The sequence below is a fragment of the Orcinus orca genome, chromosome 8 (genome assembly GCF_937001465.1).
Source record: "Orcinus orca chromosome 8, mOrcOrc1.1, whole genome shotgun sequence".
NCBI lineage: Eukaryota > Metazoa > Chordata > Mammalia > Artiodactyla > Delphinidae > Orcinus > Orcinus orca.
The window spans coordinates 29,623,718-29,645,366 of NC_064566.1; the positions used below are offsets into that span (position 1 = coordinate 29,623,718).

Below are 21,649 nucleotides of genomic sequence, written 5' to 3' on the forward strand. Positions count from 1 at the left end.
ACAACATACAAGGGAACTCGCATAAAGTTGATAGCTGATTTCTCAGCAGAAACTCTACAAGCCAGAAGGAAGTGGCATGACATATTTAAAGTGATGAAGAGGAAGTCCTACAACCAAGAATACTCGACCCAGCAAGAATGTCACTCAGATTCGACAGAGAAATCAAAGCTTTACAGACAAACAAAAGATAAGAGAAGTTAGTACCACCAAACCAGCTCTACAACAAATGCTAAAGGAACTTTTCTAAGTGGGAAACACAAGAGAAGAAAAGGACCTACAAAAACAAACCCAACACAATTAAGAAAATCGTAATAGGAACATATATATTGATAATTACCTTGAATGTGAATGAATTAATGCTCCAACCAAAACACACAGGCTCATTGAATGGATACAAAAAAAAAGACCCATACATATGCTGTCTGCAAGAGAACCACTTCAGACCTAGGGACACATACAGACTGAAAGTGAGGGGATGGAAAAAGATATTCCATGCAAATGGAAATCAAAAGAAAGCTGGAGTAGCAATACTAATATCAGAAAAAAGAGACTTTAAAATAAAGAATGTTATAAGAGACAAGGAAGGACACTACGTAATGATCAAGGGATCAATCCAAGAAGAAGATATAACAATTATAAATATATACGCACCCAACATAGGAGCACCTCAATATATAGGGCAACGGCTAACAGCTATAAAAAATTGACAGTAACACAATAATAGTGGGGGACTTTAACACCTCACTTACACCAATGGACAGATGATACAGACAGAAAATTAATAAGGAAACATAAACTTAAATGACAATAGACCAGACAGATTTAACAGACATTTATAGGGCATTCCATCTGAAAATAGCACAACATACTTTCTTCTCAAGTGCACATGGAACATTCTCCAGGATAGGTCACATCTTGGGTCACAAATCAAACCTTGGTAAGTTTAAGAAAATTGAAATCATATCAAGCATCCTTTGCGACTACAACACTATGAGATTAGAAATAAATTACAAGGAAAAAAATGCAAAAAACACAAACACATAGAGGCTAGACAATAATTAAATAAGAAAGAGATCATTGAAGAAATCAAAGAGGAAATCGAAAAATACCTAGAGACAAATTAAAATGAAAATACAATAATCCAAAACCTATGGGAGGCAGCAAAAGCAGTTCTAAGAGGGATGTTTATAGCAATTCAAGCTCACCTCAAGAAACAAGAAAAATCTGAAATAAACAATCTAACCTTACACCTAAAGGAACTAGAGAAAGAAGAACAAAAAAACCCAGTTAGTAGAAGGAAAGAAATCATAAAGATCACAGCAGAAATAAATGAAATAGAAACAAAGAAAACAATAGAAAAGATCAATAAAACTAAAAGCTGGTTCTTTGAGAAGATAAACAAAATTGACAAACCGTTAGCCACAATCATCAAGAAAAAGAGAAAGAAGACTCAAATCAAAAGAATTAGAAATGAAAAATAGAAGTTACAATGGACACCGCAGAAATACAAAGCATCATAACAGACTACTACAAGCAACTCTATGCCAATAAAATGGACAACCTGGAAGAAATGGACAAATTCTTAGAAAGGTATAGCCTTCCAAGACTGAAGAAACAGAAAATATGAACAGACCTATCACAAGTAATGAAACTGAAACTATGATTAAAAATCTTCCAGCAAACAGAAGTACAGGACCAGATGGGCTTCACAGGTGAATTCTATCAACCATTTAGAGAAGAGCTAACAACCATCCTTCTCAAACTCTTCCAAAAAATTGCAAAGGAAGTAACACTCCCAAACTCATTCTACGAAGCCACAATCACCCTGATACCAAAACCAGATAAAGATACTACAAAAAAAGAAAATGACAGACCAATATCATTGATGAATATAGATGCAAAATTCCTCAACAAAATAGTAGCAAACAGAATCCAACGAAACATTAAAAGGATCATACAACATGATCAGGTGGGATTTATCCCAGGAATGCAAGGATTCTTCAATACATGCAAATCAATCAATGTGATACACCATAGTAACAAACTGAAGAATAAAAACTATATGATCATCTCAATAGATGCAGAAAAAGCTTTTGACAAAATTCAACACGCATTTATGATAAAAACTCTCCAGAAAGAGGGCACAGAGGGAACCTACCTCAACATAATAAAGGCCATATATGACAGACCCACAGCAAACATCATTCTGAATGGTGAAAAACTGAAAGCATTTCCTCTAAGATCAGGAGCAAGACAAGGATGTCCACTCTCACCACTATTATTCAACATAGTTTTGGAAGTCCTAGCCATGGCAACCAGAGAAGAAAAAGAAATTAAAGGAATACAATTGGAAAAGAAGACGTAAAACTGTCACTGTTTGCAGATGACATGATAATATACACAGAGAATCCTAAAGATGCCATGAGAAAACTACTAGAGCTAATCAATGAATTTGGTAAAATAGCAGGATGCAAAATTAATGCACAGAAATCTCTTGTATTCCTATATACTAATGATAAAAAATTTGTAAGAGAAATTAAGGAAACAATCCCATTCACCTCTGTAACAAAAAGAATAAAATAACTAGGAATAAACCTACCTAAGGAGGTAAAAGATCTGTACTCAGAAAACTATAATACACTGATGAAAGAAATCAAAGATGACAGAAAGCGATGGAGAGATACCATGTTCTTGGTTTGCAAGAATCAATACTGTGAAAATGACTCTACTACCCAAAGCAATCCACAGACTCAATGCAATCCGTATCAAATTACCAATGGCATTTTTTACAGAACTAGAACAAAAAATCTTAAAATTTGTATGGAGACACAAAAGACCCCGAATAGCAAAAGCATTCTCGAGGGAAAAAAAAGGAGTTGGAGAAATCAAACTCCCTGACTTCAGACTATACTACAAAGCTACAGTAATCAAGACAATATGGTACTGGCACAAAAAGAGAAACATAGATCAAAGGAACAAGATAGAAAGCCCAGAGGTAAACCCACACACCTATGGTCAACTGATCTATGACAAAGGAGGCAAGGATATACAATGGAGAAAAGACAGTCTCTTCAGTAAGTGGTGCTGGGAAAACTGGATAGCTACATGTAAAAGAATGAAATTAGAACACTCCCTAACACCATACACAAAAATAAACTCAAAATGGATTAGAGACCTAAATGTAAGACCGGACACTATAAAACTCTTAGAGGAAAACATAGGAAGAACACTCTTTGACATAAATCAGAGCAAGATCTTTTTTGATCCACCTCCAAGAGTAATGGAAATAAAAACAAAAATAAACAAATGGGACCTAATGAAACTTCAAAGCTTTTGGACAGCAAAGGAAACTATAAACAATATGAAAAGACAACCCTAAGAATGGGAGAAAATATTTGCTAATGAATCAATGGACAAAGGATTAATCTCCAAAATATATAAACAGCTCATGCAGCTCAATATTAAAAAAACAAACAACCCAATCCAAAAATGGGGAGACCTAAATAGACATTTCTCCAAAGAAGACATACAGATGGCCAAGAGTCACATGAAAATCTACTCAACATCACTAATTATTAGAGAAATGCAAATCCAAACTACAATGAGGTATGACCTCACACCAGTTAGAATGGGCATCATCAGAAAATCTACAAACAACAAATGCTGGAGAGGGTGTGGAGAAAAGGGAACCCTCTTTGCACTGTTGGTGGGAATGTAACTTGATATGGCCACGATGGAGAACAGTATGGAGGTTCCTTAAAAAACTAAAAATAGAATTACCATATGACCCATAAATCCCACTACTGGGCATATACCCAGAGAAAACCGTAATTCAAAAAGACACATGCACCCCAATGTTCACTGCAGCACTATTTACAATAGTGCCAGCTCATGGAAGCAATCTAAATGCCCACTGACAGTCGAATGGATAAAGAAGATGTGGTACATATATACAATGGAATATTACTCAGCCATACAAAGGAACGAAATTGGGTCATTTGTAGAGACATGGATGGACCTAGAGACTGTCATTCAGAGTGAAATAAATCAGAAAGAGAAAAACAAATATCGTATATTAACACATATATGTGGAATCTAGAAAAGTGGTACAGGTGAACTGGTTTGCAAGGCAGAAATAGAGACATACATGTAGAGAACAAATGTATGGACACCAAGGGGGGAAAGCAGGGGGTGGGGTGGTGTTGGGATGAATTGGGAGATTGGATTGACATATATACACTAATATGTATAAAATAGATAAATAATAAGGACCTGTTGTATAAAAAATAAATAAATTAAGTTAAAAAAGAAAGAAATAAGTTTACTTATGAAATGTCATTGCTAAGTTAGTTGGCATGAAGTTAACATACCAATACACACACTATATAACAGATTGAATTGAAGAAATTTAAAATGACAGAAGAATAAGTGTACTATCATAGGCAGTAGCAATGACAACTATGACTCACTGGCAAGCCATCCAAATTCAGCTGCAGGCTTGACCATACTGTTCTCCACTAGAGTGATAATTGAACTCTGACATATTCATTTATTCCTTAATTATGGCAACGTTAATACAAAGAATGCTCTTTGGGGAAGATGGAGGAAGCAACATGTAGGTTATTAAAACAGAAAAGGGATGGCAAACTAGTCTGATTAGCTTCATTAGGAAAAAGTTTATGTTCCACTAAAATTTGATAGCAATGCCCATTTCTTAATGAATGTTTTATTTTTTTATTTCAAAGGTTTCTCTCTGAATTCATAAAATTTTGCTGGGAAAAGATAGTGATTTCAAACACAAGTTGAGGCATGAGCCATCAATGCTACTGTGAAAAGATACACCTTATATTCACCAATGCAGAAAAAGATGATTATTCTTTCTAAAACTCACATAACCTCTAAGGGAAGAACAGCTTGGAATGAAGCAACCAGCCTATCACAGACCACACTACTTGGCTGTGAACAGGAATTCCAGGGTAGAAGACCACACTCAGGGTTCTAACTAGTGCACTTAATTGATCTCTGGATCACCCTAGTTCTGGATAGAGAAGAGAATAAAATACTTACCAGTGTATTTACACTTTAAAATTCAGAGAACTTTCCAAATATCATCTCATTTATTCGTCATAGCAGTTACTAGTTATCCCTCTTTTCCAGATGAAAAAATAAGGATCAGAGAAGGTAAGTGACTTATTTAAGTTCACAAAGCAAATAAATCGCAGAACCAGAAATAGAACTTCAGGATTTTTGATTCCATGTCTTGGGGAGTCTCACCTATTCCTCACGCTGCTTTAACTGATACTGAGGACTTTGATGCTTAGGTCTCCCACTCTTAACACCTAACAACTTACAATTTGTTTTCCTGAATTTTTATTTTACTCTGGCTGAGAACATATACATCTTTTTATTGATTTATTTGTTCAACAGGCATTCATTAAGCTCTGGCCATGTACCCAGTACATGAGTCAGAATAAAGGTTACATAAAAGTTTTAGTCAGGGAATAATGTCTATACATTTAATCAACAAGAATCAGATATATCTAAGAAGCTTCCTCCTGTTGCCTTTTTCCCATTGAAAAATTGATAGTATATGCCTTCTGTCACTGATAATCAATGGATTAATTATCTATTTTGTGAATTTGAATCTAAATCCCAATGACCTGAAAAGTGATCAGTATACTTCTTTGATTTTTGCATAAGCTTGGAAACTGCAAGTGAATTTCAATATTCATTTAAGTAAAATATAATTAGTAGGGTTATGTTTGCTAAATAACAATGATCATCATCATAAGTATTATTCACTTCCATTTCAAGATGAGAAAGATAAGGTCTAGAACTGTTCAAGTTTACACAGAAAGCAAGCTGTAGAACCAGGACTTGAACTAAGATCTTCACATTAAACTAGATTTAATTTAATAATTAAGATTATTATTTTTTCAAGTTTATCACATACATTTATTTTGATCTAGGATGAATTCTAAATCATTTTGAAAATCATAAACAATTAAATGAAGTCTTTCATTTCACCTACTGAATTTAATATTAAATGACTTTTTTCCTTGATGCATCCAGAGAATTGAAAGAGAAATGGAATACAGAATAGCTCTAATGAAATATAAACAGCTTATTAAGGAAAATAATCAGACTTTGTTATTCAAAGGGATATCCAGAACCAATACCATTTTTAAGCCTCCACAAATCGGATATATATTAATTCTGCAAAATCTAAAACCACGCCATTTTTTCAAAATTAAGTGCATAAATTTCTTTCCTGAGGAGCTTGAGTATTTTTATATGTACCATTTCCCATCTTTAAAGATTCTTATTCGTAAAAATATTTTATCAGAGTATTAGTTTTCTTCAGAGTATCCCAAAATTATAAGGGAGGGCAATGTGTGTTTTCTAATTTACCTGAGTACTTTAGTGTTAATGTTGTTAGACCATTTTGGTATGGGAGATTCACTGTTTCCATTTCAACATATAATGCACATAAAAATTTTTGAGACATATTAAATTCTTTATTCAAACTAAGCTTCAAAATCTGGTGTGTATTTTGCATATATGGCACCTCTCAATTTAGAGCAACCACATTTCAAGAGCTCCACAGACACATGTGCCTAGTGGCAATTGTACTGGACAGTATAGGTATAGAGGAAAAGATAAATAGTAAACAAGCAACAAGAACAGCATAAATGCTGTGGCAGGCTAATACAGTGCTATGGGAGCAAAAAGAAGAGAATCTCAACTAATTTGTGTAGGACTGGAAAAAACTTCTAAAGGAAGTGACATTTCAACTAATCTCAAAAGGAAGAGCTGACATTAGCCACAGGAAAGGGTAGGTGTAGGGAACTTTAGTGAAGGGAACACTATATACAACACTGTATATGTGTTGTTTATATGAAAATTCCTGGCTAGGAGTTCTGAATAGTGCATATAATCAGTAAAGTCCTTCAGGTTGTTTTTGGAATTACCTTACAAATTGCTGGTAATTTACAAAGAAAATCATGGTAGTTGTAGTTGTAAGTGTTCTATTCCATCCTAGAGCCCCAAACCTATCTTCTGGAGCTCCCATGATCTGGAAGAATACTAGAACTGTAGTTATTTGTGCTAGCAAAAGGCACTAGGCTTTAGATTTTATAAATACAGCTTAATCACTTTAATTATTATATAATTCCACTAAGTATATTGTGATTACAAGTGTGGTGGTCTTTCTTGTTCTGATAGATGATTAGCTTTTTGAAAGCAAAGGAAGTGATTTATATTTTTGTCCATATGTGGCTTTTACTATGTGTCAGGAACAGTGGCATATTTCCCAAAGTGCTTGATAATATTGAACATGTTTAGTATGAATTTATTAAGAACCAGAAAAGACATTCAAATATAATCACTGCATATTATAGCCTGCTAAAATACATGTTTGTTAAATAAAGATATTGCTTAGGAACTGTATGGGGTTGAACAGTGTCTCCCATAGTTCATGTCCACCGGAAACCAGTGAGTGCGACTTTATTTAGAAATAGGAAGTTTGCAGATATAATCAAATTAAGATGAGTATATACTGGATTAGGGTGGGCCCTATATCAAACATGACTGGTGTCCTTATAATAAGGGAAATGTGGACACAAAGACAGATGAACAGGGAGAACACCATGTGACAATGGAGGCACAGACTTAGTGATGTATCTACAAGCCAAGGATACCAAGGACTGCTGGCAAACACCAGAAACTAGGAATAGTCAAGGAAGCTCTTCCCCCAGAGCCCTGCTGATACCTTGGTTTGGGACTTCTAGCCTCTAGAACTGTGGAAGAAGAACTTTCTGTTGTTTTAAGCCACCTAGTATGTGGTACTTTGTTACAGCAGTACTATGGAACTAATATAGAAACCTTCTTGGGCCCTCCATTGCTTCCCATATTTCCTTATGAAGCAGCTCTCTTAAGAGACTTCTATTTAATGTACTTGACAGATTAATCCCTTTCTCTACTAAACAAATTGTATTCTACTATCTAAAATTCCATATAGTCGTGCTCCCACCAAAAGAACTGTATGCTTACAGCCCAGAGCACTTATATTGTCAATACATAGTTTAATGAAATATCACATGAACTGGTGAAATATGAATGCAAAAGGAAAGACAGCTGCTGTTTCCATGAATACTAAGTTGGAGACTTTGGAAACTCTTTCCTTATAAAGGTGAGTCACATAAATATGCAATCAAATTAGATGTGGGTGAGGTAATTATTAAGACAAAAATAATGAAAATCTAGAAAATATGCTCATTCAGATTACTTTGTAAGTATCTTTAAATTCTTACTTCATTTTAATAAAAATAAAATTAGAGTTTATAGAATATATGCCATGGCATCATCAAAAAATCTACAAACAATAAATGCTGGAGAGAGTGTGGAGAAAAGGGAACACTCTTGCACTGTCGGTGGAAATGTAAATTGATACAGCCACTATGGAGAACAGTATGGAGGTTCCTTAAAAAACTAAATATAGAACTACCATACGACCCAGCAATCCCACTACTGGGCATACACCCTGCTAAAACCATAATTCAAAAAGAGTCATGTATCACAATGGTCATTGCAGCTCTATTTACAATAGCCAGGACATGTAAGCAACCTAAGTGTCCATCAACAGATAAATGGATAAAGAAAATGTGACACATATATACAATGGAATATTACTCAGCCATAAAAAGGAACGAAATTGAGTTATTTGTAGTGAGGTGGATGGACCTAGAGTCTGTCATACAGAGTGAAGTAAGTCAGAAAGAGAAAGACAAATACCGTATGCTAACACATATATATGGAATCTAAAAAAAAAAAAATGTCATGAAGAACCTAGGGGTAAGACAGGAATAAAGACACAGACCTACTAGAGAATGGACTTGAGGATATGGGGAGGGGGAAGGGTAAGCTGTGACAAAGTGAGAGAGTGGCATGGACATATGTAAAATAGATAGCTAGGGGGAAGCAGCTGCATAGCACAGGGAGATCAGCTCGGTGACCACCTAGAGGGGTGGGATAGGGAGGGTGGGAGGGAGGGAGACGCAAGAGGGAACAGATATGGGATCATATGTATATGTATAACTGATTCACTTTGTTATAAAGCAGAAGCTAACACATCACTGTAAAGAAATTATACTCCAATACAGATGTTAAAAAAAAAAAGAGTGTTTCTACTATAAGTACAAGTTTATTACCCCATGTTTTTATTCCATCACTTATTAGCCTGTAAGTTTCATGAACACAAAGGCTCTATCTGATTTGCTCCCCATTCTACCTTCAGTACTTAGTAAAATGCCTGGTATATAGCAGCCTCTTCCAAGATATTTTTTGAATAAATAAGCACAAAATGGAAAACCATTCTTTTCTGTTTTTCCCTTCTCCAAAGAATTACATTATCATCAATAAAGTTGTATTAAAATGGGCTGCTTTGAGCCTTAAAAATGGATTCATTATAGAGAACTCAATTTTTAATGGCATTTACAAAAATTGGGTTTTATCTACACGTACATGAAAATTCTCATTTTTAGTATATCATTTTTCATAGCCCTAATATGCATTTCACATCATAATCCTTCTGAAAATACTTATGTACCTATTCTACATCTTCAAATAATTTCTATCTAATACCACAGTGTTATTTCCCCAAGTTTATAGATTAGGGTTCTGAGACAGAAAAGTTAGCTTAATTTCTTAAAGGCAGATTCCTAATGATGCCTCAAATTCATGAACTTCCAAATTCTAGATTAGCATTGAAATTGCCACTGTACTCTTGAGGAAATTGCACAGCCTTCCTGAGCCTTAGTTTCTTCAGTTATCAGATGAGGTTTTTGACTTCATGATCTCTAGGATGCCCTCTACCCCAAGTCCTCATTTTCAGCACAGAAAATTCTGGATTTTCTTATCAATTAAAAAAAAAAAAAGTGACTTCTCACTGCTCTTCCTTCCAAAATGGGAGACAGAGAACACAGCTAGTTAAAGAATGACAGAAAGGATAAGGTGGAGACGTGTTAGTGAGTATGGAGTAGGAAGAAAGCAAGGGACAGAAGACAGGGTGAATGTGATGTCAGCCTGCTAGGATAAACGTTTTGGGGAAGAAAATCATGGAATATTTTATGCTCACATAACCTGCAAGATTTTACTCGTACTTTCCTACAGGAATATCAGTGGTAAGTTGGAAGGGCTTTGAGGCCTTGAGGTATGCAGCTTAAAAAATTAAAGACTTGGTCAACTCTTAATAACTAAATAGAATATAGTTTTATTAAATTGTTATAAAATAGTTGCTACATGACCTCTAAATCTCAATCTGAGTGAATTTATAATTAAGTTTTATTCCTTAAACTATGTATGATAATAAGATAGAGGCAACTAATATTATGTTCGTTTTACAAGCTATACAAATATTCCTTTTTTCTACATCTTTAGCTACTTAAAGAACTTAATAGGAACTATTAAAAAAATTCTTATTACATTTGGTAAATAAAAATGATGTAGAGTTTCAGATGGTCCAACAAGATGAAGAATTTACCACTGGAATTCTGTTAAATAACTTCAGGAGTTATATTTTTGCCTTGAAAACTTTCATCATGGAACACAGCTGTGAAACAACTTTGGCTTCAGACAGAAAGGCTATAATAAAGCACCTCCTAGCTATACTTAGGTTCAAGAGGTTTATGGTGGTGAACAGCAGAAAAGATGAAATGTTTCAATAAGCCCCTCAGGCTGATTTAGTTAGCATTCACAAAGTGGAATAACCTATACATCACATACCCTTTGTTAGCTGGTTGTTTAGAATAGATGTATGAGTCACTGGATTTTATTTTAGCAGTTGGGCAATGCAATTCTCCTTTTGCCCAAAATATTAAAATGCAGAAATGTGAAACTAAGAGAGGTAATGTCATATCTTATACAGGATGCTTATCAACCACTGTAATGGATAGAGAAATTCTTCTGCTCTTGTCATTCCATGTTTCACCTTGGTAGGCACAAATGATAAATCACCTCATGCACAAAAATTTTCTATTATTAAACTAATCAGCAAACTACAGTATATTTTTAAAAATTGTGTGGGGGAGAGGTGTTGGAGGGGGGAAGCTTGCAAATCCAAAGAAAGGTGGCATAAGAGAAGGATAGGCAAGATTCTATCCTGCATGCTTTCAAGTACAAATGAATCCCTCTGGGAGTTTGGGGGAATTCATATCTATATATATATATATACACATAGATGTGTGTGTGTGTTTATGTATGTATATATATATATATATATATATTTTTTTTTTTTTCTTCTCTCAGACACTGTTCAGAATTAATGAGGGTACCTGCAACGATGCTGGCAAGCTGCTGGGTTCTGGTGATGGGGTAGATGCTGCGTGCCTGAACGATTGCTGAAGCGATTTTCTTGGCGTGCTTCTCCTCCCCGTATGTTCTCAGGATGGATGCAAGTGCCTGTTGATCTAAAGCGTTCACAACATCAGCTGCGGTGGGCATGTCAGGGTACCTACGAAGAAGAAGAGCCAATTACTTCACTGACGTCAGTTTTCATTGACAAGAGGTGAAACTTCAGAGTACTGAGACATAAAGTCAGGCATACACACATAGTCTAAGAGGTCTTATGAGGTTTTTAAAGTCACAGACTGAAATCTTACACAAATGAAATAGATTTTCCATTTCAAATACCCATGATTATGGCAAGTGGAACTGTGTGTGACATTCATTAAGGTCAAGGGCAGCAGAAAGTTAAAATGCTTTACTAGCCTTTAACTCAAAAAGAAGTAATTATGGCTTATGAAGATTTCTCCTTAGAGGTCAGGAAGATGGCAGAAGAGTAACACACGGAGATCACCTTCCTCCCCACAGATACACCAGAAATACATCTACACGTGGAACAACTCCTACAGAACACCTACTGAACGCTGGCAGAAGACCTCAGACCTGCCAAAAGGCAAGAAATTCCCCACGTACCTGGATAGGGCAAAAGAAAAGAGAATAAACAGAGACAAAAGAATAGGGACGGGACCTACACCAGTGGGAGGGAGCTGTGAAGGAGGAAAGGTTTCCACACACTAGGAAGCCCCTTCGCGGGCGGAGACTGCGGGTGGCGGAGGGGGGAAGCTTCGGAGCCACAGAGGGGAGCACAGAATCAGGGGTGCGGAAGGCAAGTGGAGAGATTCCCGCACAGAGGATCGATGCCGACCAGCACTCACCAGCCTGAGAGGCTTGTCTGCTGACCTGCCAGGGCGGGAGGGGCTGGGAGCTGAGGCTCGGGCTTCGGTTGGAGCGCAGGGAGAGGACTCGGGTTGGCGGCGTGAACACAGCCTGCAGTGGGTTAGTGCACCACAGCTAGCCGGGAGGGAATCCGGGGAAAAATCTGGATCTGCCAAAGAGGCAAGAGACTTTTTCTTCCCTCTTGGTTTCCTGGTGCGCGAGGAGAGGAGATTAAGAGCGCTGCTTAAAGGACCTCCAGAGACGGGCGCGAGCTGCAGCTAACAGTGCGGACCCCAGAGACGGGCATGAGACGCTAAGACCGCTGCTGCAGCCACCAAGAAGACTGTGTGCGAGCACAGGTCACTATCCACACCCCCCCTTCCGGGGAGCCTGTGCAGCCCGCCACTGCCAGGGTCCCGGGATCCTGGGACAACTTCCACGGAAGAACGCACGGCGCGCCTCAGGCTGGTGCAACGTCACGCCGGCCTCTGCCGCCGCAGGCTCGCACCGCACTCCGTGCCCCTCCTTCCCCCCAGCCTGAGTGAGCCAGAGTGCCCGAAGAAGCTGCTCCTTTAACCCCGTCCTGTCTGAGCGAAGAACAGATGCACTCCAGCGACCTACATGCAGAGGCGGGGCCAAATCCGAAGCTGAGCCCCAGGAGCTGTGAGAACAAAGAAGAGAAAGGGAAATCTCTCCCAGCAGCCTCAGAAGCAGCGGATTAAAGCTCCACAATCAACTTGATGTACCCTGCATCTGTGGAATACATGAATAGACAACAAATCATCCCAAATTGAGGAGGTGGACTTTGAGAGCAAGATTTATTATTTTTTCCCCTTTTCCTCTTCTGGTGAGTGTGTATGTGTAAGCTTCTGTGTGAGATTTTGTCTGTATAGCTCTGCTTCCACCATTTGTCCTAGGGTTCTATCCATCCGTTTTTTTTTAAATATCTTTTCTTAATGATTATTTTTTATTTTAATAACTTTATTTTATCTTCTTTCTTTCTTTCCTTCCTTCCCTCCTTCCTCCCTCCCTCCTTTCTTTCTTCCTTTCTTCCTTCCTTCCTTTCTTTCTACTTTTTCTCCCTTTTATTCGGAGCCGTGTGGATGAAACGCTCTTAGTGCTGCAGCCAGGAGTCAGTGCTGTGCCTCTGAGGTGGGAGAGCCAACTTCAGGACACTGGTCCACAAGAGACCTCCCAGCTCCACATAATATCAAACGGCCAAAATCTCCCAGAGATCTCCATCTTAACACCAGCACCCAGCTTCACTCAACAAGCAGCAAGCTACAGTGCTGGACACCCTGTGCCAACAACTAGCAAGAAAGGAACACAACCCCACCCATTAGCAGAGATGCTGCCTAAAATCATAATAAGTCCACAGACACCCCAAAACACACCACAAGACGTGGACCTGCCCACCAGAAAGACAAGATCCAGCCTCATCCACCAGAACACAGGCACTAGTCCCCTCCACCAGGAAGCCTACACAACCCACTGAACCAACTTTAGCCACGGGGGACAGACACCAAAAACAACGTGAACTACGAACCTGCAGCCTGCAAAACGGAGACCCCAAACACAGTAAGATAAGCAAATTGAGAAGACAGAAAAACACACAGCAGATGAAGGAGCAAGATAAAAACCCACCAGACCTAACAAATGAAGGGGAAATAGGGAGTCTACCTGAAAAAGAATTCAGAATAATGATAGTAAAGATGATCCAAAATCTTGGGAATAGAATAGACAAAATGTAAGAAACATTTAACAAGGACCTAGAAGAACTAAAGATGAAACAAGCAACGATGAACAACACAATAAATGAAATTAAAAATACTCCAGATGGGATCAATAGCAGAATAACTGAGGCAGAAGAATGTATAAGTGACCTGGAAGATAAAATAGTGGAAATAACTACTGCAGAGCAGAATAAAGAAAAAAGAATGAAAAGAACTGAGGACAGTCTCAGAGACATCGGGAACAACATTAAATGCACCAACATTCGAATTATAGGGGTTCCAGAAGAAGAAGAGAAAAAAAAAGGGAATGAGAAAATATTTGAAGAGATTATAGTTGAAAACTTCCCTAATATGGGAAAGGAAATAGTTAATCAAGTCCAGGAAGCACAGAGAGTCCCATACAGGATAAATCCAAGGAGAAATACGCCAAGACACATATTAATCAAACTGTCAAAAATTAAAAGAAAACATATTAAAAGCAGCAAGGGAAAAACAACAAATAACACACAAGGGAATCCCCATAAGGTTAACACTGATCTTTCAGCAGAAACTCTGCAAGCCAGAAGGGACTGGCAGGACATATTTAAAGTGATGAAGGAGAAAAACCTGCAACCAAGATTACTCTACCCAGCAAGGATCTCATATAGATTCGATGGAAAAATTAAAATCTTTACAGACAAGCAAAAGCTGAGAGAGTTCAGCACCACCAAACCAGCTTTACAACAAATGCTAAAGGAACTTCTCTAGGCAAGAAACACAAGAGAAGGAAAAGACGTACAATAACGAACAGAAAACAATTAAGAAAACGGGAATAGGAACATACATATCGATAATTACCTTAAATGTAAATGGACTAAATGCTCCCACCAAAAGACACAAATTGGCTGAATGGATACAAAAACAAGACCCATATATATGCTGTCTACAGGAGACCCACTTCAGACCTACAGACACATACAGACTGAAAGTAAGGGGATAGAAAAAGATATTCCATGAAAATGGAAACCAAAAGAAAGCTGGAGTAGCAATTCTCATATCAGACAAAATAGACTTTAAAATAAAGACTACTGGAAGAGACAAAGAAGGACACTGCATAATGATCAAGGGATCAATCCAGGAAGAAGATATAACAATTGTAAATATTTATGCACCCAACATAGGAGCACCTCAATACATAAGGCAGATGCTAATAGCCATAAAAGGGGAAATTGACAGTAACACATTCACAGTAGGGGACTTTAACACCCCACTTTCACCAATGGACAGATCATCCAAAATGAAAATAAATAAGGAAACACAAGCTTTAAATGATACATTAAACAAGATGAACTTAATTGATATTTATAGGACATTCCATCCAAAAACAACAGAATACACATTTTTCTCAAGTGCTCATGGAACATTCTCCAGGATAGATCATATCCTGGGTCACATATCAAGCCTTGGTAAATGTAAGAAAATTGAAATTTTGTCAAGTATCTTTTTCAACCACAACGTTATGAGACTAGATATCAATTACAGGAAAAGATCTGTAAAAAATACAAACACATGGAGGCTAAACAATACACTACTTAATAATGAAGTGATCACTGAAGAAATCAAACAGGAAATAAAAAAATACCTAGAAACAAATGAAAGTGGAGACACGACGACCCAAAACCTATGGGATGCAGCAAAAGCAGTTCTAAGAGGGAAGTTTATAGCAATACAATCCTACCTTAAGAAACAGGAAACATCTCGAATAAACAACCCAACCTTGCACCTAAAGCAATTAGAGAAAGAAGAACAAAAAACCCCCAAAGTTAGCAGAAGGAAAGAAATCATAAAAATCAGATCAGAAATAAATGAAAAAGAAATGAAGGAAATGATAGCAAAGATCAATAAAACTAAAAGCTGGTTCTTTAAGAAGATAAACAAAATTGATAAACCATTAGCCAGACTCATCAAGAAAAAAAGGGAGAAGACTCAAATCAATAGAATTAGAAATGAAAAAGGAGAAGTAACAACTGACACTGCAGAAATACAAAAGATCATGAGAGATTACTACAAGCAACTCTATGCCAATAAAATGGAAAACCGGGAAGAAATGGACAAATTCTTAGAAATGCACAACCTGCCAAGACTGAATCAGGAAGAAATAGAAAATATGAACAGACCAATCACAAGCACTGAAATTGAAACTGTGATTAAAAATCTTCCAACAAACAAAGGCCCAGGACCAGATGGCTTCACAGGCGAATTCTATCAAACATTTAGAGAAGAGCTAACACCTATCCTTCTCAAACTCTTCCAAAATATAGCACAGGGAGGAACACTACTAAACTCATTCTACAAGGCCACCATCACCCTGATATCAAAACCAGACAAGGATGTCACAAAGAAAGAAAACTACAGGCCAATATCACTGATGAACATAGATGCAAAAATCCTCAACAAAATACAAGCAAACAGAATCCAACAGCACATTAAAAGGATCATACACCATGATCAACTGGGGTTTATTCCAGGAATGCAAGGATTCTTCAATATATGCAAATCAATTAACATGATACACCATATTAACAAATTGAAGGAGAAAAACCATATGATTATCTCAATAGATGCAGAGAAAGCTTTCGACAAAATTCAACACCCATTTATGATAAAAACCCTGCAGAAACTAGGCATAGAGGGAACTTTCCTCAACATAATAAAGGCCATATATGACAAACCCACAGCCAACATCATCCTCAATGGTGAAAAACTGAAAGCATTTCCACTAAGATCAGGAACAAGACAAGGTTGCCCACTCTCACCACTATTATTCAACATAGTTTTGGAAGTTTTAGCCACAGCAATCAGAGAAGAAAAGGAAATAAAAGGTATCCAAACCAGAAAAGAAGAAGTAAAGCTGTCACTGTTTGCAGATGACATGATACTATAAATAGAGAATCCTAAAGATGCTACCAGAAAACTACTAGAGCTAATCAATGAATTTGGTAAAGTAGCAGGATACAAAATTAATGCACAGAAATGTCTTGCATTCCTATACACTAATGATGAAAAATCTGAAAGTGAAATCAAGAAAACACTCCCATTTACCACTGCAACAAAAGGAATAAAATATCTAGGAATAAACCTACCTAAGGAGACAAAAGACCTGTATGCAGAAAATTATAACACACTGATGAAAAAAATTAAAGATGATACAAATAGATGGAGAGATATACCATGTTCTTGGATTGGAAGAATCAACATTGTGAAAATGAATCTATTATCCAAAGCAATCTACAGATTCAGTGCAATCCCTATCAAACTACCACTGGCATTTTTCACAGAACTAGAACAAAAAATTTCACAATTTTGGGCTTCCCTGGTGGCGCAGTGGTTGAGAGTCTCCCTGCCCCTGCAGGGGATGCGGGTTCGTGCCCCGGACCGGGAAGATCCCACATGCCGCGAAACAGCTGGGCCCGTGAGCCATGGCCGCTGAGCCTGCGCATCCGGAGCCTGTGCTCCGCAACGGGAGAGGCCGCAGCGGTGAGAGGCCCGCGTATCGCAAAAAAAAAAAAAAAAAAAAAAAAAAAAAAAAAATTTCACAATTTGTATGGAAACACAAAAGATGCCGTATAGCCAAAGCAATCTTGAGAAAGAAAAACGGAGCTGGAGGAATCAGGCTCCCTGACTTAAGACTATACTACAAAGCTACAGTAATCAAGACAGTATGGTACTGGCACAAAAACAGAAAAATAGATCAATGGAACAGGATAGAAAGCCCAGAGATAAACCCATGCACATATGGTCACCTTACCTTTGATAAAGGAGGCAGGAATGTACAGTGGAGAAAGGACAGCCTCTTCAATAAGTGATGCTGGGAAAACTAGATAGCTACATGTAGAAGTATGAGATTAGATCGCTCCCTAACACCATACACAAAAATAAGCTCAAAATGGATTAAAGACCTAAATGTAAGGCCAGAAACTTTCAAACTCTTAGAGGAAAACATAGGCAGAACACTCTATGACATAAATCACAGCAAGATCGTTTTTGACCCACCTCCTAGAGAAATGGAAATAAAAACAAAAATAAACAAATGGGACCTAATAAAACTTAAAAGCTTTTGCACAGCAAAGGAAAACATAAAAGAGACCAAAAGACTACCCTTAGAATGGGAGAAAATATTTGCAAATGAAGCAACTGACAAAGGATTAATCTCCAAAATTTGTAAGCAGCTCATGCAGCTCAATAACAAAAAAACAAACAACCCAATCCAAAAATGGGCAGAAGACCTAAATAGACATTTCTCCAAAGTAGATATACAGACTGCCAACAAACACATGAAAGAATGCTCAACATCATTAATCATTAGAGAAATCAAAACTACAATGAGATATCATCTCACACCAGTCAGAATTGCCATCATCAAAAAATCTTGAAACAATAAATGCTGGAGAGGGTGTGGAGAAAAGGGAACACTCTTGCACTGCTGATGGGAATGTCAATTGGTACAGCCACTATGGAGAACAGTATGGAGGTTCCTTTAAAAACTACAAGTAGAACTACCATATGACCCAGCAATCCCACTACTGGGTATATACCCTGAGAAAACCATAATTCAAAAAGAGTCATATACCAAAATGTTCATTGCAGCTCTATTTACAATAGCCTAGAGATGGAAACAACTTAAGTGTCCATCATCAGATGAATAAATAAAGAAGATGTGGCACATATATACAATGGAATATTACTCAGCCATAAAAAGAAACAAAATTGAGCTATTTGTAATGAGGTGGATGGACCTAGAGTCTGTCATACAGAGTGAAGTAAGTCAGAAAGAGAAAGACAAATACTGTATGCTAACACATATATATGGAATTTAAGAAAAAAAATGTCATGAAGAACCTAGGGGTAGGACAGGAATAAAGACACAGACCTACTACAGAATGGACTTGAGGATATGGGGAGGGGGAACGGTAAGCTGTGACAAAGCAAGAAAGTTGCATAGACATATATACACTACCAAACGTAAAACAGGTAGTGGGAAGCAGCCGCATAGCACAGGGATATCAGCTGGGTGCTTTGTGACCACCTAGAGTGGAGGGATAGGGAAGGTGGGAGGGAGGGAGAGGCAAGAGGAAAGAGATATGGGAACATATGTATATGTATAACTGATTCACTTTGTTATAAAGCAGAAACTAACACACCATTGCAAAGCAATTATACTCCAATAAAGATGTAAAAGAAAAAAAAAAAAGATTTGTCCTAAACTAAAATAATGGAAAATGTTTTGGATTTAGTTTGTTCAAATTTAAATTACTGCTTGATTTGTTTTTTTTTTCAGTATAGAAGATACAAGGCTTACTGACTGATATTTAAATGAGCCTAGATCTCAGGAACTTAACTAAATCTAATACTGTAAAGTAAGCAACTATTTATATGAGGGTACAAATTGAATTTAGAAAGTCTAAAAAGGAAGATACTGCTGGTCAGTTTCCCTCACAAAAACTGAACAACCTTAATAGTAATAACATATATTATTTCAAGTTGTTAACAATATGGGCTTATACACCCATGACAAAAGTCACCATGGGGTAAAATCTGGTAATTAACAAACAATATTAAACAGGCCTAGATGGTAATTTCAGGTGGAGGAGAAAAAGCAATACCAACCTCTGGTTAAATAGAATAAATTATAGTAACAGGAAATAGCATTCACTTTGTCAGTCCATTCCAATTTACCTTAATTTAGGGAAATGCGTCAAGGAATTTTAAGTGATGAGCTAACTGAGATCTTAATTATTAGAAAGATAGCCTTGCTAATAGTACAGTTCTCTCTCCTGTAGTTAATATATTGGATTGATTGTTGGTACCATACTGTAAGGACTTTAAGTAACAAGGATATGGTAGCTTTAAGACCTGACCATCAATCAGAGTGGTGTCGCCAAGGAATACCTGAATCCATCCTTAAAAATACTACATTGCACCTTGTTAACATGTCTAGTACCACCAGGAAAATAATTTTGTTGTTGTCCTTGGCTTGTCCCCTATTTCGCCATGACCTCCATCTCTCTCTCTCTCTCTCTCTCTCTCTCCTTGTGTGTGTGTGCGTGTGTGTGTGTGCGTGTGTGTGTGTGTAACCTTGTTTTCTAGATCCTGTGATTCTTTTTTTTTTCTTTTTGGCTGCCATGGTACTCCCAGATCAATGAACTTCCTATAAGGTAGCCTATTTCCATCTCAACAGGCTTTGCTCCTTCAAAAACAGCTTTAAGGATGAAGATTTGGTCTATAGAGTCAGATCAACCTCGATCAGAATCATAGCCTTGCTACTCATATTGTGTAAGCTTTTGAACCTATTGGAGCCTCAATTTCTAACCTGTAAGTAACAATGCTTACCTCACAGAATTGTTGAGCGAATTAAGGGTCCACACAATTATAAACTAGATAGTATAATGCCTGGAACAGAGAAACTCAATGAATGTCACTGTCCTTTAGATCTCGTCCATTCCTAGATTTGCCAAACATCATTCTTGGTCTAACTGAAAAATCCCTGTTAGATCTTACCTAGCTGTTAATTCAACTGCCCAAACCACAAAGCATCAGAATGAAACTTGTTAGTGATGGTAAGTTCAGACTCATAGAATATATGTACAGTTCTACCAGGACAATTCTAAGATTAGTATGGATGTACTCAGCAGTTTTTTTTTTAATACCTTTCTACTTTTAAGTAAAATTAAAAGAGCATTTTGCTCAAATACAGTTCAGTGGATAATAGGCATAATTTTATTTTACTCATGTTCACATAGAACAGTAGTGTACTGGGTTAGCCAAAAAGTTCCTTCGGTTTTTAAATAAAAATAAAAGACATTTTTCATTTTCACCAAGAATGTTATTGAAGAACGTATTCACCGTTTTGTTCCACTACCTTCTGCCATTTTTCTTCATAACTCCATCTTCCCAAAACTTTTTAAATGAGTTTATTTATTTATTTAAATATTTGCGGTACGCAGGCCTCTCACTGTTGTGGCCTCTCCCGTTGCGGAGCACAGGCTCTGGACGCGCAGGCTCAGCAGCCATGGCTCACGGGCCCAGCCGCTCCGCGGCATGTGGGATCTTCCCGGACCAGGGCACGAACCCGTGTCCCCTGAATCGGCAGGCGGACTCTCAACCACTGCGCCACCAGGGAAGTCCTCTCAAAACTTTATCTTTTTGAGCAAAGAACTGTTCCGGGTGCCTTTTACAGTCTTCCAGGGAGTTGAATTTTTTTGCCTTAATAGAATTTTGTAAAGACAAATAAATGGAAATCTGAAGGATCAATGTCTGGTGAATACGGCAGATGAATCAGAACTTCCCAGCCAAGCTGTAACAGTTTTTGCCTGGTCATCAAAGAAACATGCGTTCTTGTGTTATACTGCTGGAAGATTATGCATTTTCTGTTGACTAATTCCGGACACTTTTTGTCAAGTGCTGCTTTCAGTTGGTCTAATTGGGAGCAGTACTTGTTGGAATTAATCGTTTGGTTTTCTGGAAAGAGCTCATAATAAGGGCTCCCTTCAAATCCCACCATATATCACCTTCTTTGGATGAAAACCAGCGTTTGGCGTGGTTGGTAGTGGTTCATTTCACTTGCCCCATAATCTCTTCCATTCCACATTATTGTACAGTATCCACTTTTCATCATCTGTCACAATTTGTTTTAAGAACGGAAGTTTTCGTTAGTTTCAGTA

The 21,649-nt window shown here is 37.4% G+C and overlaps 1 protein-coding gene across 5 annotated transcripts in view; it reads right to left on the reverse strand.

The window, feature by feature from the left end:
- Positions 1–21,649, reverse strand: part of METTL15 (methyltransferase like 15) — a 203,453-nt gene that overhangs the window by 34,172 nt on the left and 147,632 nt on the right. For 4 of the 5 annotated variants that reach the window (XM_049714235.1, XM_004263948.4, XM_049714234.1 and 1 more), the window contains one exon: positions 11,331–11,509. In XM_049714235.1, the coding sequence (XP_049570192.1) occupies positions 11,331–11,509 (179 nt within the window). The remainder of the gene's footprint in view (positions 1–11,330; positions 11,510–21,649) is intronic. The other variant, XM_049714237.1, reaches the window with a different exon arrangement.